Source organism: Camelina sativa, chromosome 15 (assembly GCF_030686135.1).
Source record: "Camelina sativa cultivar CO46 ecotype springtype chromosome 15, ASM3068613v1".
In the NCBI taxonomy this organism is placed as follows: Eukaryota; Viridiplantae; Streptophyta; class Magnoliopsida; order Brassicales; family Brassicaceae; genus Camelina; species Camelina sativa.
Window position 1 is genome coordinate 11,906,671 of NC_141894.1, and position 20,652 is coordinate 11,927,322.

The 20,652-nt window shown below is 37.6% G+C and overlaps 5 protein-coding genes across 8 annotated transcripts; all 5 read right to left on the bottom strand.

The window, feature by feature from the left end:
- Nucleotides 1–4,647: 4,647 nt before the first annotated feature.
- LOC104746591 (chitin elicitor receptor kinase 1) lies at nucleotides 4,648–7,885 on the bottom strand. 3 transcript variants are annotated; one of them, XM_010468109.3, is made up of 12 exons: nucleotides 6,993–7,775; nucleotides 6,882–6,915; nucleotides 6,794–6,801; nucleotides 6,534–6,692; nucleotides 6,259–6,452; nucleotides 6,078–6,167; nucleotides 5,907–6,000; nucleotides 5,644–5,795; nucleotides 5,468–5,556; nucleotides 5,244–5,379; nucleotides 5,057–5,155; nucleotides 4,648–4,971 (listed from the first exon to the last, which is right to left on the bottom strand). In XM_010468109.3, the coding sequence occupies exons 1-12, from the start codon at nucleotides 7,645–7,647 to the stop codon at nucleotides 4,810–4,812; spliced, it is 1,872 nt and encodes a 623-aa protein (XP_010466411.2). In that variant the 5' UTR covers nucleotides 7,648–7,775; the 3' UTR covers nucleotides 4,648–4,809. The 3 variants fall into 3 exon arrangements, with proteins under 3 accessions (XP_010466411.2, XP_087343801.1, XP_087343800.1); XM_087487675.1 differs by lacking the exon at nucleotides 6,794–6,801 and having other exon boundaries at nucleotides 4,648–4,722; nucleotides 4,773–4,971; nucleotides 6,993–7,741; XM_087487674.1 differs by lacking the exon at nucleotides 6,794–6,801 and having other exon boundaries at nucleotides 6,993–7,885.
- Nucleotides 7,886–8,083: 198 nt separating this feature from the next.
- LOC104706205 (peptidyl-prolyl cis-trans isomerase FKBP42) lies at nucleotides 8,084–10,777 on the bottom strand. The gene is made up of 9 exons (XM_087487676.1): nucleotides 10,632–10,777; nucleotides 10,330–10,389; nucleotides 10,044–10,229; nucleotides 9,595–9,684; nucleotides 9,206–9,390; nucleotides 8,965–9,087; nucleotides 8,682–8,834; nucleotides 8,200–8,593; nucleotides 8,084–8,140 (listed from the first exon to the last, which is right to left on the bottom strand). Exons 2-8 carry the CDS (start codon nucleotides 10,376–10,378, stop codon nucleotides 8,258–8,260), a joined length of 1,122 nt encoding a protein of 373 aa, XP_087343802.1. The 5' UTR covers nucleotides 10,379–10,389; nucleotides 10,632–10,777; the 3' UTR covers nucleotides 8,084–8,140; nucleotides 8,200–8,257.
- Nucleotides 10,778–10,860: 83 nt separating this feature from the next.
- On the bottom strand, nucleotides 10,861–13,663 carry LOC104746597 (serine/threonine protein phosphatase 2A 59 kDa regulatory subunit B' zeta isoform). Of its 2 annotated transcripts, none has more exons than XM_010468116.3 (3): nucleotides 13,127–13,663; nucleotides 11,668–13,021; nucleotides 10,861–11,579 (listed from the first exon to the last, which is right to left on the bottom strand). In XM_010468116.3, exons 2-3 carry the CDS (start codon nucleotides 12,859–12,861, stop codon nucleotides 11,199–11,201), a joined length of 1,575 nt encoding a protein of 524 aa, XP_010466418.2. In that variant the 5' UTR covers nucleotides 12,862–13,021; nucleotides 13,127–13,663; the 3' UTR covers nucleotides 10,861–11,198. The 2 variants fall into 2 exon arrangements, with proteins under 2 accessions (XP_010466418.2, XP_010466419.2); XM_010468117.3 differs by having other exon boundaries at nucleotides 11,668–12,958; nucleotides 13,127–13,639.
- A 122-nt stretch (nucleotides 13,664–13,785) lies between these two features.
- Nucleotides 13,786–16,179, bottom strand: LOC104748402 (plant UBX domain-containing protein 6-like). The gene is made up of 6 exons (XM_087487677.1): nucleotides 15,496–16,179; nucleotides 15,180–15,366; nucleotides 15,008–15,094; nucleotides 14,368–14,902; nucleotides 14,195–14,281; nucleotides 13,786–14,102 (listed from the first exon to the last, which is right to left on the bottom strand). The coding sequence occupies exons 1-4, from the start codon at nucleotides 15,963–15,965 to the stop codon at nucleotides 14,816–14,818; spliced, it is 831 nt and encodes a 276-aa protein (XP_087343803.1). The 5' UTR covers nucleotides 15,966–16,179; the 3' UTR covers nucleotides 13,786–14,102; nucleotides 14,195–14,281; nucleotides 14,368–14,815.
- Nucleotides 16,048–18,618, bottom strand: LOC104746598 (protein NRT1/ PTR FAMILY 6.4). The gene is made up of 4 exons (XM_010468118.3): nucleotides 18,269–18,618; nucleotides 18,069–18,183; nucleotides 17,762–17,979; nucleotides 16,048–17,680 (listed from the first exon to the last, which is right to left on the bottom strand). Exons 1-4 carry the CDS (start codon nucleotides 18,269–18,271, stop codon nucleotides 16,247–16,249), a joined length of 1,770 nt encoding a protein of 589 aa, XP_010466420.1. The 5' UTR covers nucleotides 18,272–18,618; the 3' UTR covers nucleotides 16,048–16,246.
- Between the last annotated feature and the right edge of the window lie 2,034 nt (nucleotides 18,619–20,652).

A 20,652-nucleotide genomic window follows, 5' to 3' on the forward strand; every position in this document is an offset into this window, starting at 1 on the left:
CTAAGCACTCGATGCAAGCATTCGAGTACAAGATCGGGTGGGGTGTACGAGTAAGCAAATGAGATATGAACAGCTCGATGCAGGTTATCGTGTACTTGATCGGGTAAGAGATCGAGTAATGAAAGAAAATACAAACAATTAAAATACGAAAGCTTCTAAGGATGGGGTAATCGAATCCTAAGTATTCCTAACCGGTACAGATGTCTTACATGCCTCAAGCAAATATTTCCTAGACAATGAATCTCTAAAACCTTGGTAAAACACTCTCGCACTAGAAACAATCAACCTTGATCACTCCCCTACCCAACTCTTGTTGGAGAAACATGACCAAGCAGGCATTAAGATCCGATTCATTATTTTCAGTAAACCCTTTACTCATCTAATCTCTTAGGCTAAGTGAGTAAACCTCTAGCATTGGTTGATTCAAGCATCTCATCTACACCTCTTGGTGGTAAAACGCCCTAGATCTAATCTCAACCTCTCGGTCTGTTGACAACATTAAGAACACTAATCTAGAAGGAAATCTGTTAAACATACACAATCAACTAAGACATCCTAACCGATCAAGAACACAAAATCATCTATCCCATCCCTAGAAACTTTACTACACTACTCGGACAAAATAACAAGAAACAAAACAACAAATAAGAACAAAAATTGCATTATAATAAACGATAGAGTAGAGTAGAAAGAATACATGATAGAAATCTAAAGAAATGATAAAAAGTTATGAAATAAAATCTAAAACAAAGGGAAAAGTGTTTGAGTCACTCAGTTCTCTCACAGAAGCTCTCGCTCTCTGGTTTGAGGGTCTGCAGCGTTCTCGTTTGCGAGGAAGGAGAGGAGGGATTTATATATGGAAACCCCTTTGACCTAGCTTCCCAACCTTGCCCGATGGTCTACTCGATGGGGTACAAGAGGATGAAGTCGGGTTACTCCTCGGGTAGATCTTCGGGTTGTTCTTCCGGCTCTTGGATCCTCCTCGATCGTGTTGGGGTTTGGACTTGTTCTTCCAGCTCGATGGCTCCTTCGGGTACATGCTCGGGTTTGTCCTTATTTTTCCCCATTTTAGGCACTTTAGCACCTGTTTTCATCCAAAACATTCAAATGCAAAAATGCTTACAGTTAACACCCTAAATGGTCTAAAAGTGAATTCCTACAGTTAATGACCTAAAAATGCTAAGTTAGAGGTATGAACAATGCAAAATATGGACAAAAAAGGGTGCTAAAAACATGTAAATTAGAGAGTTATCAGACCCCCAAACTTAAATCTTGCTAGTCCTCTAGCAAGGAAGTAGGAGGGTGCGGTTGAAAAATGGGGACTCATAACCTTTGTATGCTAAGCGAAGGATTCAAGCTATAGTCCTTAAAGATAGTTTAATGGTGCTAAGATCAATCAACATACTTACAAATATTTTTCTATGCTTATTACCATGCATCGATCTAGTTCAACCTCCAACTAAAGATAAAGAACATCTCTTTCACATTCAATTAAGTGTTTGGCGAATTCTTGCAAATGGAAGGTGAATCAAGCTCAATCGGTTTCAAGGGCAAGACTTTTTGGTAAGGTGGTTTCAAACAAATTATTTGGATGGTTTTCTCTCAAAAGAAGGAATGCTAGACAGTTGTGAAAACTATCTAAGACTGAGAACAATTTGGGCATACAAAACTTAACTCTTGATGGTCTACCCTTTTTTTTTTTTTTTTTTATCAAACACCCTAGAATTAAACTACCCACATCCTTGATTTTAACTCTTTTTTTTTACATCCCTAAGGTTTAAACTTTAAACTTCTAGCTCTCTGTTTTTTTTTTTCTTTTTCTTTCTTTGCTAAACTCCTAATATGTATATATATATATATATATATATATTTTTTTTTTTTCTTTCTAGGAGACTATAGAAAGATCTTTTCTTTTTTTGTTTTTATTTAGAGACTTAGAGCTAATTGATTCTAACCTTAGGGACCTTTTTATTCCTCAACCCAACCCCAAATAAACATTCTAACCACCTATCTTTCAAAACTGAATCCATTAGCTAGTTCAAAAAATATTTTCCTTTTTAAAATGAATATAGTTATATTTTTATTTTTGGACAACGGAGAATGACAATTTGTTTATAATTATGTAGGTGTAACCAACACAGTCGGATAACATGTCTTATTTCAATGAGAGTTGAAGCCGTGGGGGTAATGGTGAATAGAGAGGTGGTGGTTAAACGCTTACACCCCAACTTATGATATATTACGAAGGAAGACGTATATGATGAATCACAACCATTGCAGATGACGAAGCCTTTGGTATGGCCAGCATTTTTTGAAAACAAAGAGGCATTGAAATGTCTTTTTTTGTCTGTTTAAAAAGACCATAAATGATGTAGTTGTGTCTCAGCTGTTGTGACGACGATGTAACAAATCTAATTAGATTAGAAGCAATGTTCACAGCCTTAAACGGAGTTACAATCTATTAGCAAATTGTGTTTCAGCCCATTATAAAGAGAAAAATCATTTAAAACAGACTCTTCCTAGAATTATATATGTACGAAAAAAATAATATGGCCACCGATCATGACACAATATTTTAGAGATTCCGCCCCCTTGTGCTATATTGCTTTTCCTTCCTTTGATAAAAGTTGTGCTTCTTCTAGTTCTTTTCAAGATAATCAGGAGAAATTTACTAAACATCAACATAATGAAAAACAAAGCAGTTACAAGAACCAAAAGAGAACAAAAATCCAAACTTTTCGTTGGTCTTTCCTTCCTGTTGCAGAAGAGTGAATAAAACGAAAGATATGAAAATGCGAGATGGTAAGACAGTGAATTAATCACACATCATAATGAATGACCCTTTTACTATGAACAATCCACCGTTTTAACAACCCAATTCTTCCATTGTTACATAGCATTCCAAGAAAAAATCTTTCTTCATTATATCATAATTATGTACCAACATAACGTTCCAAAGAAAAAGTTTTCCCAACCAAAAGCCAATACTACAAACTAATAATGTGATACCACAAAATACGAACCAAAAAGTCAAACACATAAACTATTAATACACGATAAGTGATATCGCAACATAAGTAATTTTATTAATAATGAAGATTCCCTAATTAATGAATCAACGATAATCAAATTATAAGGAATATGAAGTTTTCCAGGAGGAACATGGATAATTAGAGCAAATAACGAAATTTAGAGATGTTGCTGCCAGAGAAAATGAAAAATTGTTTTATCAAAACTGTTTATATAACTATATAGGAGAACGAAAGGGAGTGATGAGCATGAATCGTGAACCTTGGCAGTGAAGGTGTGTAACTTGTGAGAAGAAAGAATCGCAACTAAGACTGACGCGCGCATTGGTAATGAGTCTACGGGTCGTTGTGGTAAAAGGATTCAAAAGAAGGTTTTCTGATTCTGTTTCTTAAGGATTCATAAAACAGTCACGAAAAAACTTAATTGTTCAGAGGGGATTGGAGGAGGGACCAACCAAATTTTGATTCACAAATCATAGAGTTTAGTATATAAGTCAGTATGAAGAGGTACAACTAAAAGTGGTGAGAACTGAGAATAAAAAGAGGCGATGCTTCACACAAGACGTGAACAGAAAGATCGCGACTGAAAAGAGTCAAAGGACACATAAAAAATCACAGCCCTTAGATTAAGATAAAGACTAACCTCAACCGTCGGATTATAAGGATGACATCAATAGTTCCTCAAAAATGGGTTTGCTATTATATATAGATAACTAGGTAATAACCCGCACATGGTGCGGATAAATCGATTCAAATAAAATTATTATTTGAGATTTGATATTTGTTTGTGTAAAACAAAATATGTAAATAATTCTTTTTGTTTTATTCAAATTTACGTTTATTTTATATAAAAATATATTCACCCGTGAAATATTTGAAAGTAAATATTAAATTTAACGTAGTGAAAAAAATTGTATGAAATTTATTTTAATAAAACATGAATAATTATTAATTTTTAAAAAGAAATCAATTTGTTGTTTTTTAAAGAAGTATAATATAGTTTCAAATTAAATGACTACAAATAGTTTAATTTATTTAATGAATTTTATTTAAGTCTGTAATGGTATAAATGTAATTAGGATTAATTAATATGTTTATTTGCTAAAATGTGTTTCGAGCTCTATGATGACGACATCAGCACTTTTTCAAGAATGCTTTTCTATTAATATATAGGGGATACGTTGCTAAATAGTTATTATGGCGAAGTCATTTGGTTGGGGGCACAAGCGGTTCGACGAGCTAGGCCAGTCATAGAAGTGGAACTAGAAGTGCTGTGAATGGCTATATCAATGTTGTCTAGATTGAGCTATGAGCGAATCATTTTCGAGTCTGACTCCTTGGCGGTGGTCAACATGGAAGCTGGCTAGCGTATGCTCCCATACTTCAAGAGATCAAAGAATTGCCTCCAAGATTTTTAGAGGCTAAAATTATGTTCTCTCCAAGACTTTGTAATAGTGTGGCTGATAGAGTAGCAAATGAGTCTTTCTTTTCAGGATTATGATCCTAAGTTATACTCTATAGAGCCATTGTGGGTCAAGCATTTTGTAATGGTGGATAAACCAAGTGTATCATGATTTGGTGAATGTAAAAGTTGAACTTGAGCCAAAAAAAAAAATAGTTATTATGAAAAGGTTATAAGATATAATTTAACTTTAATTTGAACTAAGTTAAGGTTCGTATAGACAAATATATACTGAAGCTGAAGCCATCAATCAAAAGGTTAAGTACGTAACCAAAAGAAACAAATCATTTTGTAATAAACAGAAAGAAACCGGAAACTCTACCGGCCGGACATAAGACTGACAACATCGTCGTTTTGGAAGTTTGCGACATCCCAATTTCCGGTTGAAGAGAAGAGAGTTGATAAAGCAACCACAATGTATCTCATACTTGGACGTAGCTGGGGATTCTCTTGCGTACAAGCTTTCCCTAGTTCCGCCATCTAACACACACAACCCACAAATCATTAATCACCCCCATTGGCCTTGTTTTAGCTTTAGCTTTGGAAACCCCAAAAGAAAGATTACCTTATATACTGAATCGAACGGGTAATTATCACCGAGTCTCGGGTCGATAATCTTGCGAAATGCTTCTTCTTGGTCCGTCTCCTTGAATACTTCTTCGAACTGCATTAATTAATAAAAAATAAAGTACATGTTAAGTGACCAAACGTACATGTCTTAAAATCAAAAAGACGATATTTTAGATACTTACCACACCAACAAGGCCTCTAAATTCACCAACGGCTTCTGTCATTTTCACAACCGCGCCTTTCGCAGATATCAATTCGTAAAGGACAACTCCAAATGCATATACATCTACTTTTGCAGACACTTCTCCATAAACAATCCTGCATATATATAGCAACATTCCATCACTATAATGTAGTCTTTGAAGAAGTATCAAGTGTAGAGAGAAATAAGATCAAGTTTCTTTACTCTGGTGCCATGTAACCAAATGTACCCATCGCACCACGAGTTGCTGAGCCTCCAACTTCTGTCAGTTTTGTTAACCCGAAATCAGCAACCTGCACCACGGAAGCAATTCAGCGCCGTGACAAAGCAACAATCTACTTGTTTCAGTATTTTTACACAATGTGATATTGGGAATAAACCTTTGCTCGGAAGTTCTGGTCTATCAAAATATTGGCGGATTTAATATCCCTGTGAACATAGACTGGAACCGTGTGCTCGTGGATGTATTCTAAACCTCTAGCTGAGTCTAACGCAATCTGCACTCTCTTAGTCCATGGTAGCGGTTCTCGCCCTAGTTATACATATAAACTCACTTAGTTTTATTATTATAGATCACAACTACCAACTTATTCGTATTCTGAAAAGTGATTCTCTTTTCTATATTGGTGGGTAAATATTGTACCTGACCCATGCAAATGTTGTCCAAGGTTGCCATTCTCAACATACTCATAGACCAAGAAAAGAGATCCCTCAACACAATATCCAATCAGGCGAACCTGCATGAAAAAGTTAATCTGTTAAACTTTATCTGATCGCAGATATTATCTTGAGAGAACATAAAAGGGGTTTTTACCAGGTTGACATGATGAACACGAGTCAAGACTTTTAGTTCCGCCAAGAACTGTTTCGATGCCTCCATGTCCATCTTCTTGATCGCAGCTTTCTATACATGAAACAAATGATTTCAATGTTCCAGCCAGAAAAAAAGCTACAGCCAGTTGATATAAAGAAAGATATACGAAAAATCTGCTTACTTCTCCTCTGAGCTCTGCATAATAAACAGCTCCGAAACCACCTTGCCCAATCTTAAAAGACAGATTGAAATCATCAGTAGCCTTAGCGAGCTCCTCCAACGTAAACTCAACAGATTTGTCAACGCTTATGGCAGCAACTCCAGGAGACACTCCAGTACCACCCAAACCTCCACTTTGGAGACTAGTTGAAGAAGCTAAAAAGCAGATAGACAAATTTAGAAAGCAAACCCCAGCTAACAAAAGAAACATCAAAGTAGAGGTCATCACAAAATTACCATGATCCGCCTTAGAAGACAACGGAATAGATGATGAAAACGAACCACCCTTGGACTTTCTCTTCCGGTAAACATAATATACAACAAACGAGATCAACAACAAAGCCACAATCACTCCTACAACTATACCAACAATAATTCCAGCTCCAATACCACCTGCTAATCCCAAAATAAAATATCAAGAACATATCCTTTCAAGAGTTGCTTCTTGCTTCATGCAGAATCATCAAAAGAGCTCGGAAATGAAGAGAAGAACCAACCTTGTTTACTACAAAAGACATCAAAGAGTATACATCAGCAATAGAAATCAAAGGAACAAGTTACAAAATCAAAAACTACGAAAACAACCTTGGTTTGAAAGTTGGAAATGCACCACTTGGATCTGCAACAAAAATCACAAGAACGAACATGTAAAGATCATCAATCTACAAATTTGTTCAAATTGATTCTAATAAGTACCTTTCCCGGGGACAAAGACGATCCCATTCCCAGAGCTGAAATCGACGCCAGGGTTATACCTACTAATAACATCCGCCGGTACACCGGAAGATCTCGCGATAGAATTGAGACTATCCTCAGGACGAAGCGGATAAGTAACAAACAAACCATAATTCTTAGAAACTCTCTCATCGCCACAAGAGCAGTTCACAAGCACATTAAGCGTAGCAGAGAGAGGGATGTTAATCGCCGGAAAAGGATTCCTCCCCAGCAACGAAGCCACCGTGGTGAGATTCGCGTATCTCTTAGTGGCGACTTTCTCATAAGTATCTTCCTGTTGAACATCGTAGCTGAAATCGTGGCCTAGGAAATCACCAGGTTGACATTCACAAGGGAAAGGTACAAGAACCCTAGAACCCATCTGGATCCTATCTTTGTCCTTAATGTTGCTGTTGTACCTTAGGATTGCATCGAAATTGACTTGATCGTATGGCGCGAGTGATGAATTGAGGTTTTGGTTGATTACGGAAAGAGTTGTTCCGTTTTCGAGGTAGTAAGAAGCTAGAGCTAAACCGCAGGTGTTCCTGCACTTTGATTCGACGGTGAAGAAGAGAAACGACGACGATAAGAGAAGGAGAAGAAGAAGAGGCGGAGTGATCAGAATCCTTAGCTTCATCGCCGGAGAGAAATTTGGAAGCTTCTTTAAGATTCACAGAGGAAGGTCTCTGTTTTGTTTCTTCGTCTGCTCTGTTGTTGGAGAAGATGGATTCAAAGAGGAAAAGGTTGACTTTATCAACGTTGACTATTAGTTTAATCAGTGTTTTATTAATTATTGTTGATGTTTCTTAATTTAATAAGAAGATTACATTTAATCCAACTGCCAACTAGCAGCTGCAATTTGGAAGTCTTTGGTCAAAGACCGCCATTTTTGTTGAAGGAAGATTCATAAGATGATGATGCCTTCGGATTTTGGTTTTCTATTATTATTTTTTTGGGTTTAATTATAAAGTTACTAAAATATGTGTTTATAGAGATAAAGTATAAAACTAATCATTTAAAAAAAAAAAAAAAAAAGATAAAACTAACAATGCAGAAGCATAAAAATCACTGAATTTTACGAAAGTAACGCTAAATTAGATTGTGATAGGGTTCCAGAGAACAGACACAAGCTAAGAATAAGATAGCTTCTTCTACCCCAAGTCTTCATTGGGTTTTGTAAAATTTTCACAGAGTTGATCTTTCACTTTGGACTTTTTATAGTTGAATTGTTAAGCTTCATTCATACCTCAATCTGCTTTAACTCTTTCACCGTGTCGTCCAAAGATCCGGCTGAAAAGGGAAACCAGCCATTGCCATAACAATATTAACCAGTTACGGCTCTGTCCCTTAGCGCCTTCTTCCTTCCCTTTGAACATTCCTTTGTACATTTCTTTCTGCTTTTGGTACACAGCTTTCTCTTGTTCTGCAAGTGCTCGTAGCTCTCTTCTAATCGCATTGTCGTCAGGAGCATACTTTTGTGCCTTTCGAAAATCATCACGGGCTGATTCCGTCTGACCTAGCTCTGCCTTTGCCTTCCCTCTTCGGAACAGCGCTTTTGGATTTTTCTCTTCTTCTGTCAGCACCTGACAATGTTTACAGTTTGATTAGATTTCAACAAACCGAGCATGAACACTAATGACCTTTTCCAATGAATGCCATGACGAGACTTACAATGTTGCAGTGACCAATTGCTTCATCGTATCGTTTCAGCTTGATGAGGCAAGCTGCCATGTTTAGGTGGCATGGGTTCTTTACTGCCAAAGCCATATCTTGGTACTTCCCATACAGCTGAAACATAAAATCGTCCCCCATGTATGCGATAGCCTGAAACAGTAAAACCACGAATAATCAAAAGCCGAAACAAGACACGAGAGCCTTGAGCAGACTCGCTAAGTATGCCTGGGAACCAAAACTATGATAGAAAGAGAGAGAGAGAGAGAGAAAGATGCATAACCATTTCATACTGTTGCATGGCCTCCTCCAGTTTCTCCTCCTTAAACAGAGAATTCCCATCCATTTTCCTTCTGTCTGCTGCACCAATCCTTTCCTCCACAGTCATATCACTGCGAGCCTTTCCCTGCGTAATTCATTCTCTCAGTCAGAGAGGTAAGCAAACTGGTTGGGATAAAGCTTGGTTGTGGAGTTGTCTGTGTCAGGAAACGATTAATTACAGATAATAATAAGGAGAAACTTACCTCCTTCGTTTCATCAAACCCAATAACTTCAACCTCATATATCAAATCTGCCATAGGTGGAACATTCGGAAAAGAAAAGTTTCCTTCTTTACCATATGCCAGTTCCCAGCCAACATGCACGAGCGCACGTTCACCAGACTTCATGCTAGAAACTCCGATGGCTAAACCGGCCAACTCTTTCTTCTCTGTCTCACAGACAACAATTCACTCATTAGTACAAAATCTGGTTTGAATTTTGTATATATAGTAATGTTAAAATGGGCTAATCAGCTTTGAAGCAAAAACATAGGAAACTCAATCTTGTTCCTCAAATATATCAATTGTCATTAGGTTCACATGATACATCCATCGAAAGGGAGGTGTAGAGTACATAATGGACAGACACATACCTTTTCCTATAACCAATTCAATAGGTTGCTGCTCTTTCCATGTGTCCTCAAATTTATGCTGACTGTTTTTGGTCCATGCCCTATAGTGCACTATGGCCAATATGAAATTTGTCAGATATAAATTCAAATAGATGGATAAGCTTGAAGAAGATTCAATCCAGGGCATATTCGGCCACAAAGTGTTCCTCATCAACCATCACACCCAGAGGAAATTTAAAGTAATTGTTTAATCACTAACTGCAAATTCACAAAACTTATACCACATTTGAACCCTCTTCAACATAAATAACCCTCTTTTAGCACAAGCTCCAATATCATATCAAGGATTACAACAAACCAATTTTATGAAACTCAGTCAAGAGACTCCTTCACAAAGGGAATATAAACGAGCAGAAACAAGTGCAATTACAAATCAGCATCTGATCAGCAGAAATCTAAGAGGTACTTACAGAAGCATGTCGCGTACTTGGATGGTTTGGAACCGTGACCTTCCTTAATGATCTGCTTACTGACTTTCTCATCCAAGACCTCAGCTTCACCATCAACTTTAGGGGGAACACTACCATCTTGAGAAAGCTCCCCGTGCACAACAGCACTTCCTTCAGTAACTATTTCGTTCTCTTGTTCTTCTGCCACTAATGATGCAGTAGAAAAAGATAGTAATCAATTATCAAATTCATTCCTCTAACAAGCATGTTGTATACATGATAGTTCCAAGATTCACAATATACTTACCATGTGTTTGACTTTGATTCTCCACAGATTCATCCATTTGTTTTTCCATTTTAACCTCTCCTGAAATCAAAAGTGAGAATTGATAAACGTTACGCTCAATTTTCAGCAACTATTGTATAATAAGAGTTCAATCATCGGCAAAATCGGACTAAGTAAGAGTCAATAACAAAAACCCATACGAACGAACATGGTCGAAGTCAAAGCTAATGGAAGCAACAACAAAATCAGGTGTTGTCGTCATTATAGAAGAAAGCGAAGATAGAGTTTGTGGAATTGGAGAAGAGGAGAGTGAAAGAACTTACGATACTCGGAGAAGAAGAAGCTCAGGGGAAAATGTGAATCGCCTTGTTTCGTCGTCGTCGTCGTCGAAGTCACTAAAATTACAGATTTGGGTTAAGAGACCCTTCAACTTTCCCACTTAAGTCAAAAAAAACGAAACATCTAGAAACAAATTTAACGGCACCTCTCCCGTTAACTAGTTATCGAAAGCTTTACAAAAAGAACATCAATACTAACGGCAGGCTAACGGCGTTTACGAAAAATTATTATTTTATTCAGAAAAATATATTCTCAGGTTATATCCCAAAGATTTCACTAAAAAATATAATTATACAGTCGTCCCTCAAGAAACCATCCCTATAGTCTATTGACCACAATATTTGTTACAGTACATATGTTGCCCTTTCCACTTAAAGAACTAAGAAGTAAACCCAGAAACCCCAAAGAAGAAAATGTTAAAACAAGTAAGTATTCACTGATGAGAATGAGATACTTCACCACTCCTCTACTTTGCTCCTCCAACAACTCAAACCCCCCAATCTGTATTGTTATCGTTTCAAGAGCCCTTCTTTACGTACCAGAGCCTATTACTACCCTGTGGACTCAGAGCTGCTTGCAAGATTGACTGAGGATACAAATCTTGGAACCAGCACTGCCTCGTTCGTTACAATGGTATTTGAAGTCGCTAAATCTTCTAAGCACTGCCATGTTCTTTCGCGTTTCGCTTTGACCTCTGCTTTATTCTCTTCTGATACTTGGAATTTGGCTAAACACTCGTCGAAGAGAACTTGGTCAATGTCGCAGAATACTTTCCTCACGTTTATAGTCAGACTCTGAACTGCTTGGTTCCAGTGTCCACGCGTGTTTCTCTCTAGAGCTGGGAAGACTATTGGCATTATCACTTTATGGTTCTGTGTGATTAGGTTTCTTATGTGATCATTGTTCCATAGAAACAATGCCCTCTCAGCGACCTGGAAAAAACAAAAGTACCATTTTTCATATAGCTACTTGTCAAGATACAAAATAGGAAGTTGTGTGATAAACCAAAAAGACTCGAACCTGAAAATGTGAACTGTTGAGACATCGAGCAATTTGTCGGGATAAAGGGACCATACAGCGCTGAAACTCAGCAGCTTGAGTTGCTTCCAAGACTTCTTCTAATTCTCCAAGAAACAAAACTTCCTTCGAGCTGTTAGTCACAGGCCAATATTTTAGAAGACCTCTAATAACGGTATCAGCGAGCTTGATGTCCTTCTCTACAAACTGAACTATGCAATAAGAAAGCTGTTGGTAATAGACCGATGAACATTTAGGCTTGTGCAGAGGTATCAAAGCTCGCAAAAGGAAGAGCTTGTGCTCTTCTTTTAAAGGCAAAGCAAAACCATTAATTATACTTCCAAGAATCTCTAGCAACTCTGCAATACCATTATGCCTTTCAGTCTCGGATATGAGTCTGTAGAAGATATTATTAATAGACTTTCTGATATAGGGTCGATGCACCATGAACTTCCCATACACCCGATGCAGAATGGTTTTTAAATACTCCCTCTCTCTTTGATCTTCAGAATCAAACAAGTCCAACAGCTTCAAAACAAAGGAATGGTCAATATATCTCTTTGCAAGCTTTGCGTCAGTCATGGGAGAAGCCACGAATCTGAGCAGAATCTCATACACAACTTGAATATGAGGCCAAGCTGGTTCCATCGAAGGCTCCTCGTCATCCATATCATGCATTTCAAGAATTTTACTCTCGTGATTCGCAGAAGGAAACGTTCTAAACAGATTAACCGCTACCATCTTTGTCAGCTCTTGCATCGCGACATCATTAAACTTCACACCAACCGTTGCAATATAATCAACGAGCTCGAGCAATGTCTGCCGTTTAATCTCTTTCTCTTTAAGGTTCTTTGAAGGATCACTAAAATCAAAGACAACACAGCACATACTCAACTTCCCGATAAAGAGATTTGGTTTCTCAGACATGGGAACATCTCTAAAGCTAGGCAAAGCCTCATTAACCCCACCAACAGCATCTCCTCCCAATGGTTTCTTCCCTTGATTAGGAGCAAGAGTCCCATTAACTACACGTGAACCAGAAGCAGACGATTTTGAAGAAGGTTTCGAAACAGAACTAGTACTACTAGTAGTGGAATTGGGAGCATAGTAAGAGTTAACCCCTCCTTCACCATTAGACTCATTTTGCAAAGACTTTGAAGGCTTTCTAGGCAATTTCCCAAATATCTGTTTGATCATATTTGGCACAAACCCTTCACACTACTCACTCCTAACAAGCTCTGAATAAGTCAAAAGTCTCGCACTTTATTCTCTAAACACATAACCAGATTCGCTTCTGAAGGAAAAGGAACAAAAAAAAAAAAAACCTAATTTTCAGTATATCGAACAAGCCTCAACCCTGAACCGAGAATTACACGAAGACGGAATAAAACATATCAGAATCAGATCAAACAAATGAATCTGGAGAGATAAAGAAACGAAAATTAAGAAGAGAAGAGCTTACATTTTTGCAGATGACTTTATAAAGGAGAGATCTACACAACCCCAGAAAGTAAAATCAGACAAAGAACAAAAAAAAAAAAAAGATACAAGCTTTTGGTGATAAACCCTGGAAAGACAAAAGACCGCTCCTTTCTCACCCAAATTGAAATCGAGCGAGAGAGGAGAAAGGTAAGGGGGAAAAAAAAACGAAACCCAAAAAAAAAGATGAGATTTTTAAAAGGTTGTAATAACGAACAAAAATAGAAGACAGTAATCGTTACTTCTCGTCCCTTATCCTTGTCTCTATCTCTCCACGGATTTTACACTGTAACACTTATCTCTGAATCGAACAAACCTGAATAACACATCCAGATATTTTCTTCTTTTTTTTATGGTTTCTTTTGTTTTTCAGAACAGAAAAAAAATCAATAAAGATGGGACACGCACGGTTTGACAGAATGGGCAGGTGAGTCAAAACAAACAACCCCCGAAAAGTAAACGTTTTATGTCTATGGTCGTCAACTAGTATATGGTCAATTCGTTAAATTGCACCATTCTCATTTTATACATACATTCAGCAAGTATCATAGTATATCAAACACCTAATTATTCAAGTCAAAAGATTTGGGTCAAACACTTCAAGACTTAGCTAAAAGACAACCACAAAAAAAAAAACAAATGTTTCAATGATATTTATTAGTTAGTTACCAAATGTAATAAAAGTCATTTCCTTTTTTACTTTGGACAAAAAAGTTAGAGATTTTGGATGAGGAGTCCTCATTGAGGACAGAGTTGGCGATGCCAGCTTTCTCAATGGTTTGGTCAAAGTCAGGTAGTGGTTACTGGTTAGGAGGAGACCCCATGATGGACAATTTGGTAGTCTTCCGAGCCACCTGGTCTAGAAGCGTCTATGAAGCCTCGGATGGTGATGGTGAGGCGGCTAAAGCTTGTGACTCAGTAAAGACAGATTCTGATCCTGCAAGAGCTGTATCCTGTTCCTGTTTGATATAAGATATAAGACCAAGAGCTTTCACTTTACTACCTCAGTTGAATCAAAACATTAGAAAGAGAGGGGAGGAGATTAATTTACATTGAAGTCTTCTTCTTCACGCCTGATGAGTTCGACTTGAACACGAACTGGATCGAGTAGACGTGGGGACTCCAACCTTGTTATCCTCTGGCATCATCGAACCTTATGTTATCCAAGTCAATCAAGAACTACAGAGAAAGACTGAAATGGTATGAAGGTATTGAATTAGTAACCTCAAGAAAGGCTGCATTTTCAGGGTCATCCAAACTCTTTAACGGACTATCATCTACAGTGAAACCGTTCTTCCAGATAGTTACAATGTACATGAACACTTCACATGGCTCGTCTTGTTGTTGTTCTTCTTGAAGCTCAGCTGAAACAGTTTCGTCAGACATCAATCTTGGTGACTGCTCAGGTCTTTCTATAGCTGATTCCTTAGCTCTGTCGAAAATCGCATCAGGACATCTTTAGCATCCCACTAAAGTTACCACATACATTCAAAAACCTTCTTTTCTAAACACCAGACTACTAAGCAAGATTGATGCCTTATGACTTGCAAATACCATCAACATCCTAATCCTATACACAAGATCCTGGCAGTATCATGGATTTGTGAATAGCACAATTCTTCAGTGTTTGGAGACATTGACGATTCGTCTCCTTCAGAAAAAAGCACAATGTTCATGTCAGTAACCTCATTGATGGTAAGGCAGCTAAAGCTGGTGGCTCAGTTGAAGCAGAGTCTGATCCGGCTGAAGCTTGTGTTTCCTATTGTTAAGATATAAGAACAAGATCTTACACTTTACTATCTCATTTGAATCAGAGAAGTGAAAGAAAAAAAAACATTAAAGAAAGGGAAGGAGACAAATATACAGTGAAATTTTCTTCTTCACGCCTAATGAGTTTGAATTGACCACGGACTTGACCGAGTTCACGTGGAGACTCCAACCTTGATATGGCCTGGCATTGACATGGAACTTAACGTTAACCAAAGTGAATCAACTACAGAGAAAGACCAATACCTTTGTAATCAATCATACTTAACCTGAAGAAAGGTTGCATTTTCGGGATCATCCAATGTCTTTAACGAACTATCATCGACAGTGTAACCGTTCCTCCAGCTTGTTACAGTATGCGTGATCAATTCTTGAGACTCTTCTTCAAACTCATCTGATACAGTTTCTCCAGACATTGATCTTGATGACTGATCGTCAGAACTTTCTAGTATATCTCTGTCAAAAATCACATCAACACATCTTTAACCATTCTGATGGATCTTGCACAAGCATATCACTAAAACGTTGATCAAAACCAATCTCTGTTTACAAAACAGAGGCCAAGTATACTTGAAAAACACTAACCTACTATCTTCTCCGCCGTGCTTCTCCAGCACTTCATCGGAATCAGTACCAGTTCCGCCGGAGAGATCACCGGAGCCTTGACGGAGGTTAATCGTGTGTCTCCCGAATGGATTAGCTACTGTGCGTTTTGACTGTAGATAAAACCTCGGCGGCGACGGTGATAGTAACCGTAACCGTGACCGCGACGGAGAGTAATCGGAAGAGCCATCAAAAGGAGAGAAAGAAGAAAAAGGGATGTTGATTCGAAGATTCGGAAACGGAGTTAGGTTACGACGGACGAGCTTTTCGTCGTTAGAGTTTGGTACATTAGGCTCGGCGGTGGTAACCTCGTTCTTAGTGAAGGTTGAAACAGCAGCGTTAAGATTCCATTGATGAGTTTCAAGAACAGATATAGCTACTTCTCTCGACGAAGATGTAACCTCAATGAAGGAACTGATCAACTTCTCCATCTCCGTTGAGTTATCTTCCATCGCAAGAATACGTTTCTTCTCAGACTAGCCTCTGTAAAAACTTTTGTTTATAACTTCAGTATAAAGTTCTTGAAAGAGAAACAAAAAAAAAACCACATATATATAGTAACTAAATTGTTTAAAATGTTACAAAAAAATACAACTCAAACCAATATAATAATCTTTCTATTTCATACACACAACAATATACTAAATACAAAAAAAAAAAAAAAAACAAGATGAAATCTTCAAAGCAATAAAACAAAGCAGAGCTCTCTCTTTCTTCTTCTTCAAGTTTGGTTTCAAGGAATGTCCTTAAGCTCAAACTCAGAGCTTTCTTTCTTCGTCTTCTTCTCTTTCTCAACTGAATCATCATCAACGCCAACACTAATCACATCAGCTTTATACTGATGTTTCATGGCAAACACAAGAAAAATCAAGAAGTTCAGTGCTCCCAAGACAACAAGTAACCAGTAGAAGTAGTTCAATCTCGCTTTGTTGAGGTTGCTTCTAAGCCAGCTTTTGTGTGTGACCTTGTCAACAAGGGAAACAAGCAAGCTACTCACGAAGAACCCCATCGAAATCGTGCTGAGAAACAACCCGGTGCTCATTGATTTCATCCTCTCTGGTGCTTCTCTTATGAAGAACTCAAGCTGTCCAACGTAAGCAAACGCTTCACCCGCACCAACCAAGAAATACTGAGGAATCAACCAAAACGCGCTTATTTTTGTATTGCTTGAAACCGCTGCCTCGCGTCTAGCGTTCTCTATAACCGCGGCTACTGCCATTGCTCCCATTGAGAACACAAGCCCTACTCCGATTCTTTGGAGGCTGGTGATCCCTTGAGGCTTTTTTGTGAGCTTTCTTGTTAAAGGAACAAAGACTCTCTCGTTAAGGGAAGTGAAGAGGAGAATTGTGAGTATGAGAAAAGCAGAGTAGGAGCCAGCAGGAACAGTGAAAGAACCGAGTTTACGGTCCATAAACGTGGCTTGTTCCACCGTGAAAGTCGTCATTTGGGAGTAAATCGTCCAGAAGAGAATGTTTGTTGCCCAAATCGGAACCAATTTCATCACGAGCTTCACTTCTTCGACTTGTGTAACTGTCGAAACGATCCACGGATCCTTCTCTTCGAAGTCTTTTGAACTAGGAGAGCTCTCGTTCTTGAGAATCGCGGCTTTGTCTAAACACTTTAGCCTCTCTGTGTGTGGAACCGTGGTGTTGTCAAAACCGTTCAAAAGACTTGGATGCGCAGGGTAACTCTCCTTTCTTTTCTTCCACGCCAAGAAACCAACCCTCCATATTGTTGTGAAAGGGCTTCCTTTAGGTTTCTTGAAACGGTACCACCTCGTTCCGCAAAGCAAAACAATGGCTGCAATCACCATAGTCGCGGCTGAGATCCCGTAACCCCATCCTCTCCCAACGTTGTCCTGAACGTAAACGAGGACAATCACGGCGAAGAGAGAGCCTATGCTGATGGAGAAATAGAATCTGTTGAAAAAGAAAATCATCTGTTTCTCTTCTTTGGGATCACTCGTGTCGAACTGGTCAGACCCGAAACCGGAGACGTTGGATTTGATTCCTCCTCCACCTAAAGCTATGGTGTAGAGAGCAACGTAGAGAAGAGCTAACTGGTGTCCGTTTGCTTCCACACACTGATGGTGAAGTCTCCTGAAATCGTCACATGGTGGTGGTCTCATGCTTGTGATGGTTGTAGCCACCGTCAATAGCAACACTCCCTGATTTCACAAAAACAAAGAGTCAGAGCTAAAACTTTGCGAGCCAATCAAGATGTACAAAGACATAGTTTAAGAGCTAACCAGAGCTGTAACAGAGGCTGAGATTGCAACCATCTTGTAACGACCGAGTTTAGCATCAGCCAAGAAACCACCAAGAAGTCCTAAGAGGTTAAGAGTTCCCATGAAATTGGTAACTATGGTCGCTGATTTAGCTGATGAGATGTGTAAATCTCCGACAAGGTACGTCACTAGGTTCATTGATATACCCATCACGCATATTCTCTCCGATAGCTCACTCCCTTCACATTAACAAGAAACAGAGGAGTGTTAGAAACAGAGGAGCTTAGAAACCTTTTGTGTTATACTATGAAGTTTGTGGAAACTTTACCTAAGATTAAACCGGCACCTAACCATCCACCGGTTTTGGATTTATCGGGGGGATTTCCTCGGTAGTCGACGGCTTCGTCTGAGCCATCTTTTGCTCCATGAGATGACACATGAACCTGAAGAGACAAGCAAAACCATTTAGAACAGAGAAAACAGAGCCAATAAAAAAAAAGACAGAGAAAAAGAACTTATTAAACTCACCATTTTTTTTTTTGAGCAGTTGGACTTTGAGAGAAGAAGGCAGAGAAGTTTGAGGAGTTATAAAGATGGCTTGGAGGAGGTTGTAGCGATAAGGGTTTTGACACTTTTATTAGTCCTTTGATTTTATCTAACTCCAACAAAACAAAAGAAGAAATGAGAAGGGATACGACTCAAATGGGCATGTGAAGAGAGATGGGGACTTGATTGATGGGTCTTTATATATGAAAATGTGGCTTTGCTTTTTTTGTGTGGTTGCTTCATCGACGATATATATGATCAGATGAGATCTAAAACAAACACTGAGACAACAGTGGTGTGATTTCATTATCTTATGACAAAGACATTTGTTTATTTCATGTGGTTGCAAGGTTTTCTGCTTCTTTGTAATTCCCCATGTCCATTACTCATCTTTTTTGTCTTTTTTTCCCTTTTTCGTGTGGTAGCAAATAGTTTTTTCTTTTCTTTCTTGTGTGTGTAGCTTGTTTGTAATTTCCCATGTCCTCTTCTCCTTCAACAAATCTATTACCAGTTACCACCCATTGAAATATTCTTTACTTGTACTTACCATTACAATAGTTATTTTGTTTTTATGATTTTACACTTTTGAAACATATCGAAATCTTTGTCTCTATTATCATGTGTGCCAGATAGTTGTGTGATCTACTGATCGGTCACGTGGCCAAATTTTACTGAATATGCATGTTCTTTAATATTTGGGATATTATTGTGACTTGTTTAACATTAAATCAAGTTAGTGCTATCATTTCATTTCGATATCACATGTTCCAAACTAATGTTCAATAATCATTAGTGAGACTGAGAATGGTTCTTTAGTGAGTATATTTGTATTACCGACTGATTAACAAATATTTATTAGAATTCTTGTGGTGGATCAAAAACTCATCATGACTTAATGTGTGTACTTGATAAAAATGGCATATGTATTTTTTTACCAATATCTAGTTGAATATGACATTAGGTAACAACTCACACATGTATGAAATAAATCAATTTAAATAAAATTATTATGAGTAAAATTATAATTATTGAATTAATATCCGTTTGTATCAAACGTAATACGTAACTAAAGTATTTTTAATTCAAATTTTCGTTTTTTCATATAGGGGATGATTGAATCAGGATTTGGACTCAATAACTCGTTTTGTCGGACTATGTACCGGTTTTGTGATGATCACAAGGTCCCTAACCCACAGGAAGTCGGCAAACAATGGACTTCATTTTTCAGTGTCTAGGGTTTTTGTAATGGTCTACAATAAGCTGATGCTTTAACTTTTGAGAAAGAGTACAAAATTTCTGGTGATACGTAAGAATTGTGCATTGAAGCTGAGATGTGTAAAGGAAAAACATAGGTTTGTTTTTGCCTTTATAAGGTAACCAACAATTATATTCGAAAGTGACCCTATAAAGGTGAATTAATTAACATGTAAAAAAGTCCCCCAAATGGAGGAAGATATTACTTCGAGAGATCTCTACTGATTTAAAAAAGCTGTACATGTTGACGAATTGATCCCTCTACTTGAATTAATGATGTAAGCAACATAAGTCAAAAGAAGAAGCAAAAACATTATAAAAGTAAAACTTATAATATAGTTTTGCCTCCAATGGTTAAGGTAAAGTTGAGGTTTAAGGTTTCCTCTACTACAAGTTGCATTCTCTCTTTGTGGACGTCATGATTATATATTTTCACCATACATTACAATAATTCTTTCTCGACCCTACTAAATTATTAATGTATCCACGTCAATATACTAATAATTCTTAAAGTTAAACAGTTTTCAAGCTGAATTATTTCTAGAAACCAAGAGTGTGTGTGTTTAAAGTTAGAATAAAAACAAGTAGTTTGCCCCAAAACAAAACAAAGAAGGATAAAAACAAGTCTTTGTTCAACTGGTAAGTAAACCATACTGACACTGGATACAATGAATTGTTTGTTCAATATTCTTTATAAATTTTAGAACTTAAAAGCATTGTACTGTTTTTTTAGTTATATGGTATCCGATCCTAGTTTTGTTGGGTTGGTCAAGTAATTGAGATGATTTAGTGTTTAGTCTTTCCAAAGAAGAGATATTTTCTCCAACATTTTGGAAAAGGGTTAGTGATTGTAATCAAGATTTATTTATGATTTATTTTATGTGCAATTATTAAGCTTATGTGGGACAATCCCACTACTCACACAGAACATAGTCCGGCCATAACCAATTCAACACGTAGTCGTATGATAGAATAGGATATGTTATATTAACTCTAGAGTATAATATACTAACGATTCTAAGATTTTCTTGTATGTTTGACCACAAAAAAAAAATCATATATACGATATGTTTGTTGGAAATTAATGTCATACCAACTATATAAGATAAGGT

What these genes read in the sequence shown, in the direction of transcription:
- LOC104746591 (XM_010468109.3), bottom strand. Translation starts at nt 7,647, where the DNA reads ATGAAGCTAAGGATTCTGATCACTCCGCCTCTTCTTCTTCTCCTTCTC. An exon ending in ACCAGAACTTCCGAGCAAAG is followed by an intron (nt 5,557 to 5,643) that starts GTTTATTCCCAA and finishes TCCGTGGTGCAG; the next exon opens with GTTGCTGATTTCGGGTTAAC. An exon ending in TTAGAGGCCTTGTTGGTGTG is followed by an intron (nt 5,156 to 5,243) that starts GTAAGTATCTAA and finishes TAATTAATGCAG; the next exon opens with TTCGAAGAAGTATTCAAGGA.
- LOC104706205 (XM_087487676.1), bottom strand. Translation starts at nt 10,378, where the DNA reads ATGGAAAAACAAATGGATGAATCTGTGGAGAATCAAAGTCAAACACAT. An exon ending in CAAGTACGCGACATGCTTCT is followed by an intron (nt 9,685 to 10,043) that starts GTAAGTACCTCT and finishes TATTGGCCATAG; the next exon opens with TGCACTATAGGGCATGGACC. An exon ending in CAATTGGTCACTGCAACATT is followed by an intron (nt 8,594 to 8,681) that starts GTAAGTCTCGTC and finishes AAACATTGTCAG; the next exon opens with GTGCTGACAGAAGAAGAGAA.
- LOC104746597 (XM_010468116.3), bottom strand. Translation starts at nt 12,861, where the DNA reads ATGATCAAACAGATATTTGGGAAATTGCCTAGAAAGCCTTCAAAGTCT. An exon ending in TCAACAGTTCACATTTTCAG is followed by an intron (nt 11,580 to 11,667) that starts GTTCGAGTCTTT and finishes TGTTTTTTCCAG; the next exon opens with GTCGCTGAGAGGGCATTGTT.
- LOC104748402 (XM_087487677.1), bottom strand. Translation starts at nt 15,965, where the DNA reads ATGGAAGATAACTCAACGGAGATGGAGAAGTTGATCAGTTCCTTCATT. An exon ending in CACGGCGGAGAAGATAGTAG is followed by an intron (nt 15,367 to 15,495) that starts GTTAGTGTTTTT and finishes GATTTTTGACAG; the next exon opens with AGATATACTAGAAAGTTCTG. An exon ending in AAAATGCAACCTTTCTTCAG is followed by an intron (nt 15,095 to 15,179) that starts GTTAAGTATGAT and finishes TGTCAATGCCAG; the next exon opens with GCCATATCAAGGTTGGAGTC.
- LOC104746598 (XM_010468118.3), bottom strand. An exon ending in AGGTGCCGGTTTAATCTTAG is followed by an intron (nt 17,980 to 18,068) that starts GTAAAGTTTCCA and finishes GTTAATGTGAAG; the next exon opens with GGAGTGAGCTATCGGAGAGA. An exon ending in CAGCCTCTGTTACAGCTCTG is followed by an intron (nt 17,681 to 17,761) that starts GTTAGCTCTTAA and finishes TTGTGAAATCAG; the next exon opens with GGAGTGTTGCTATTGACGGT.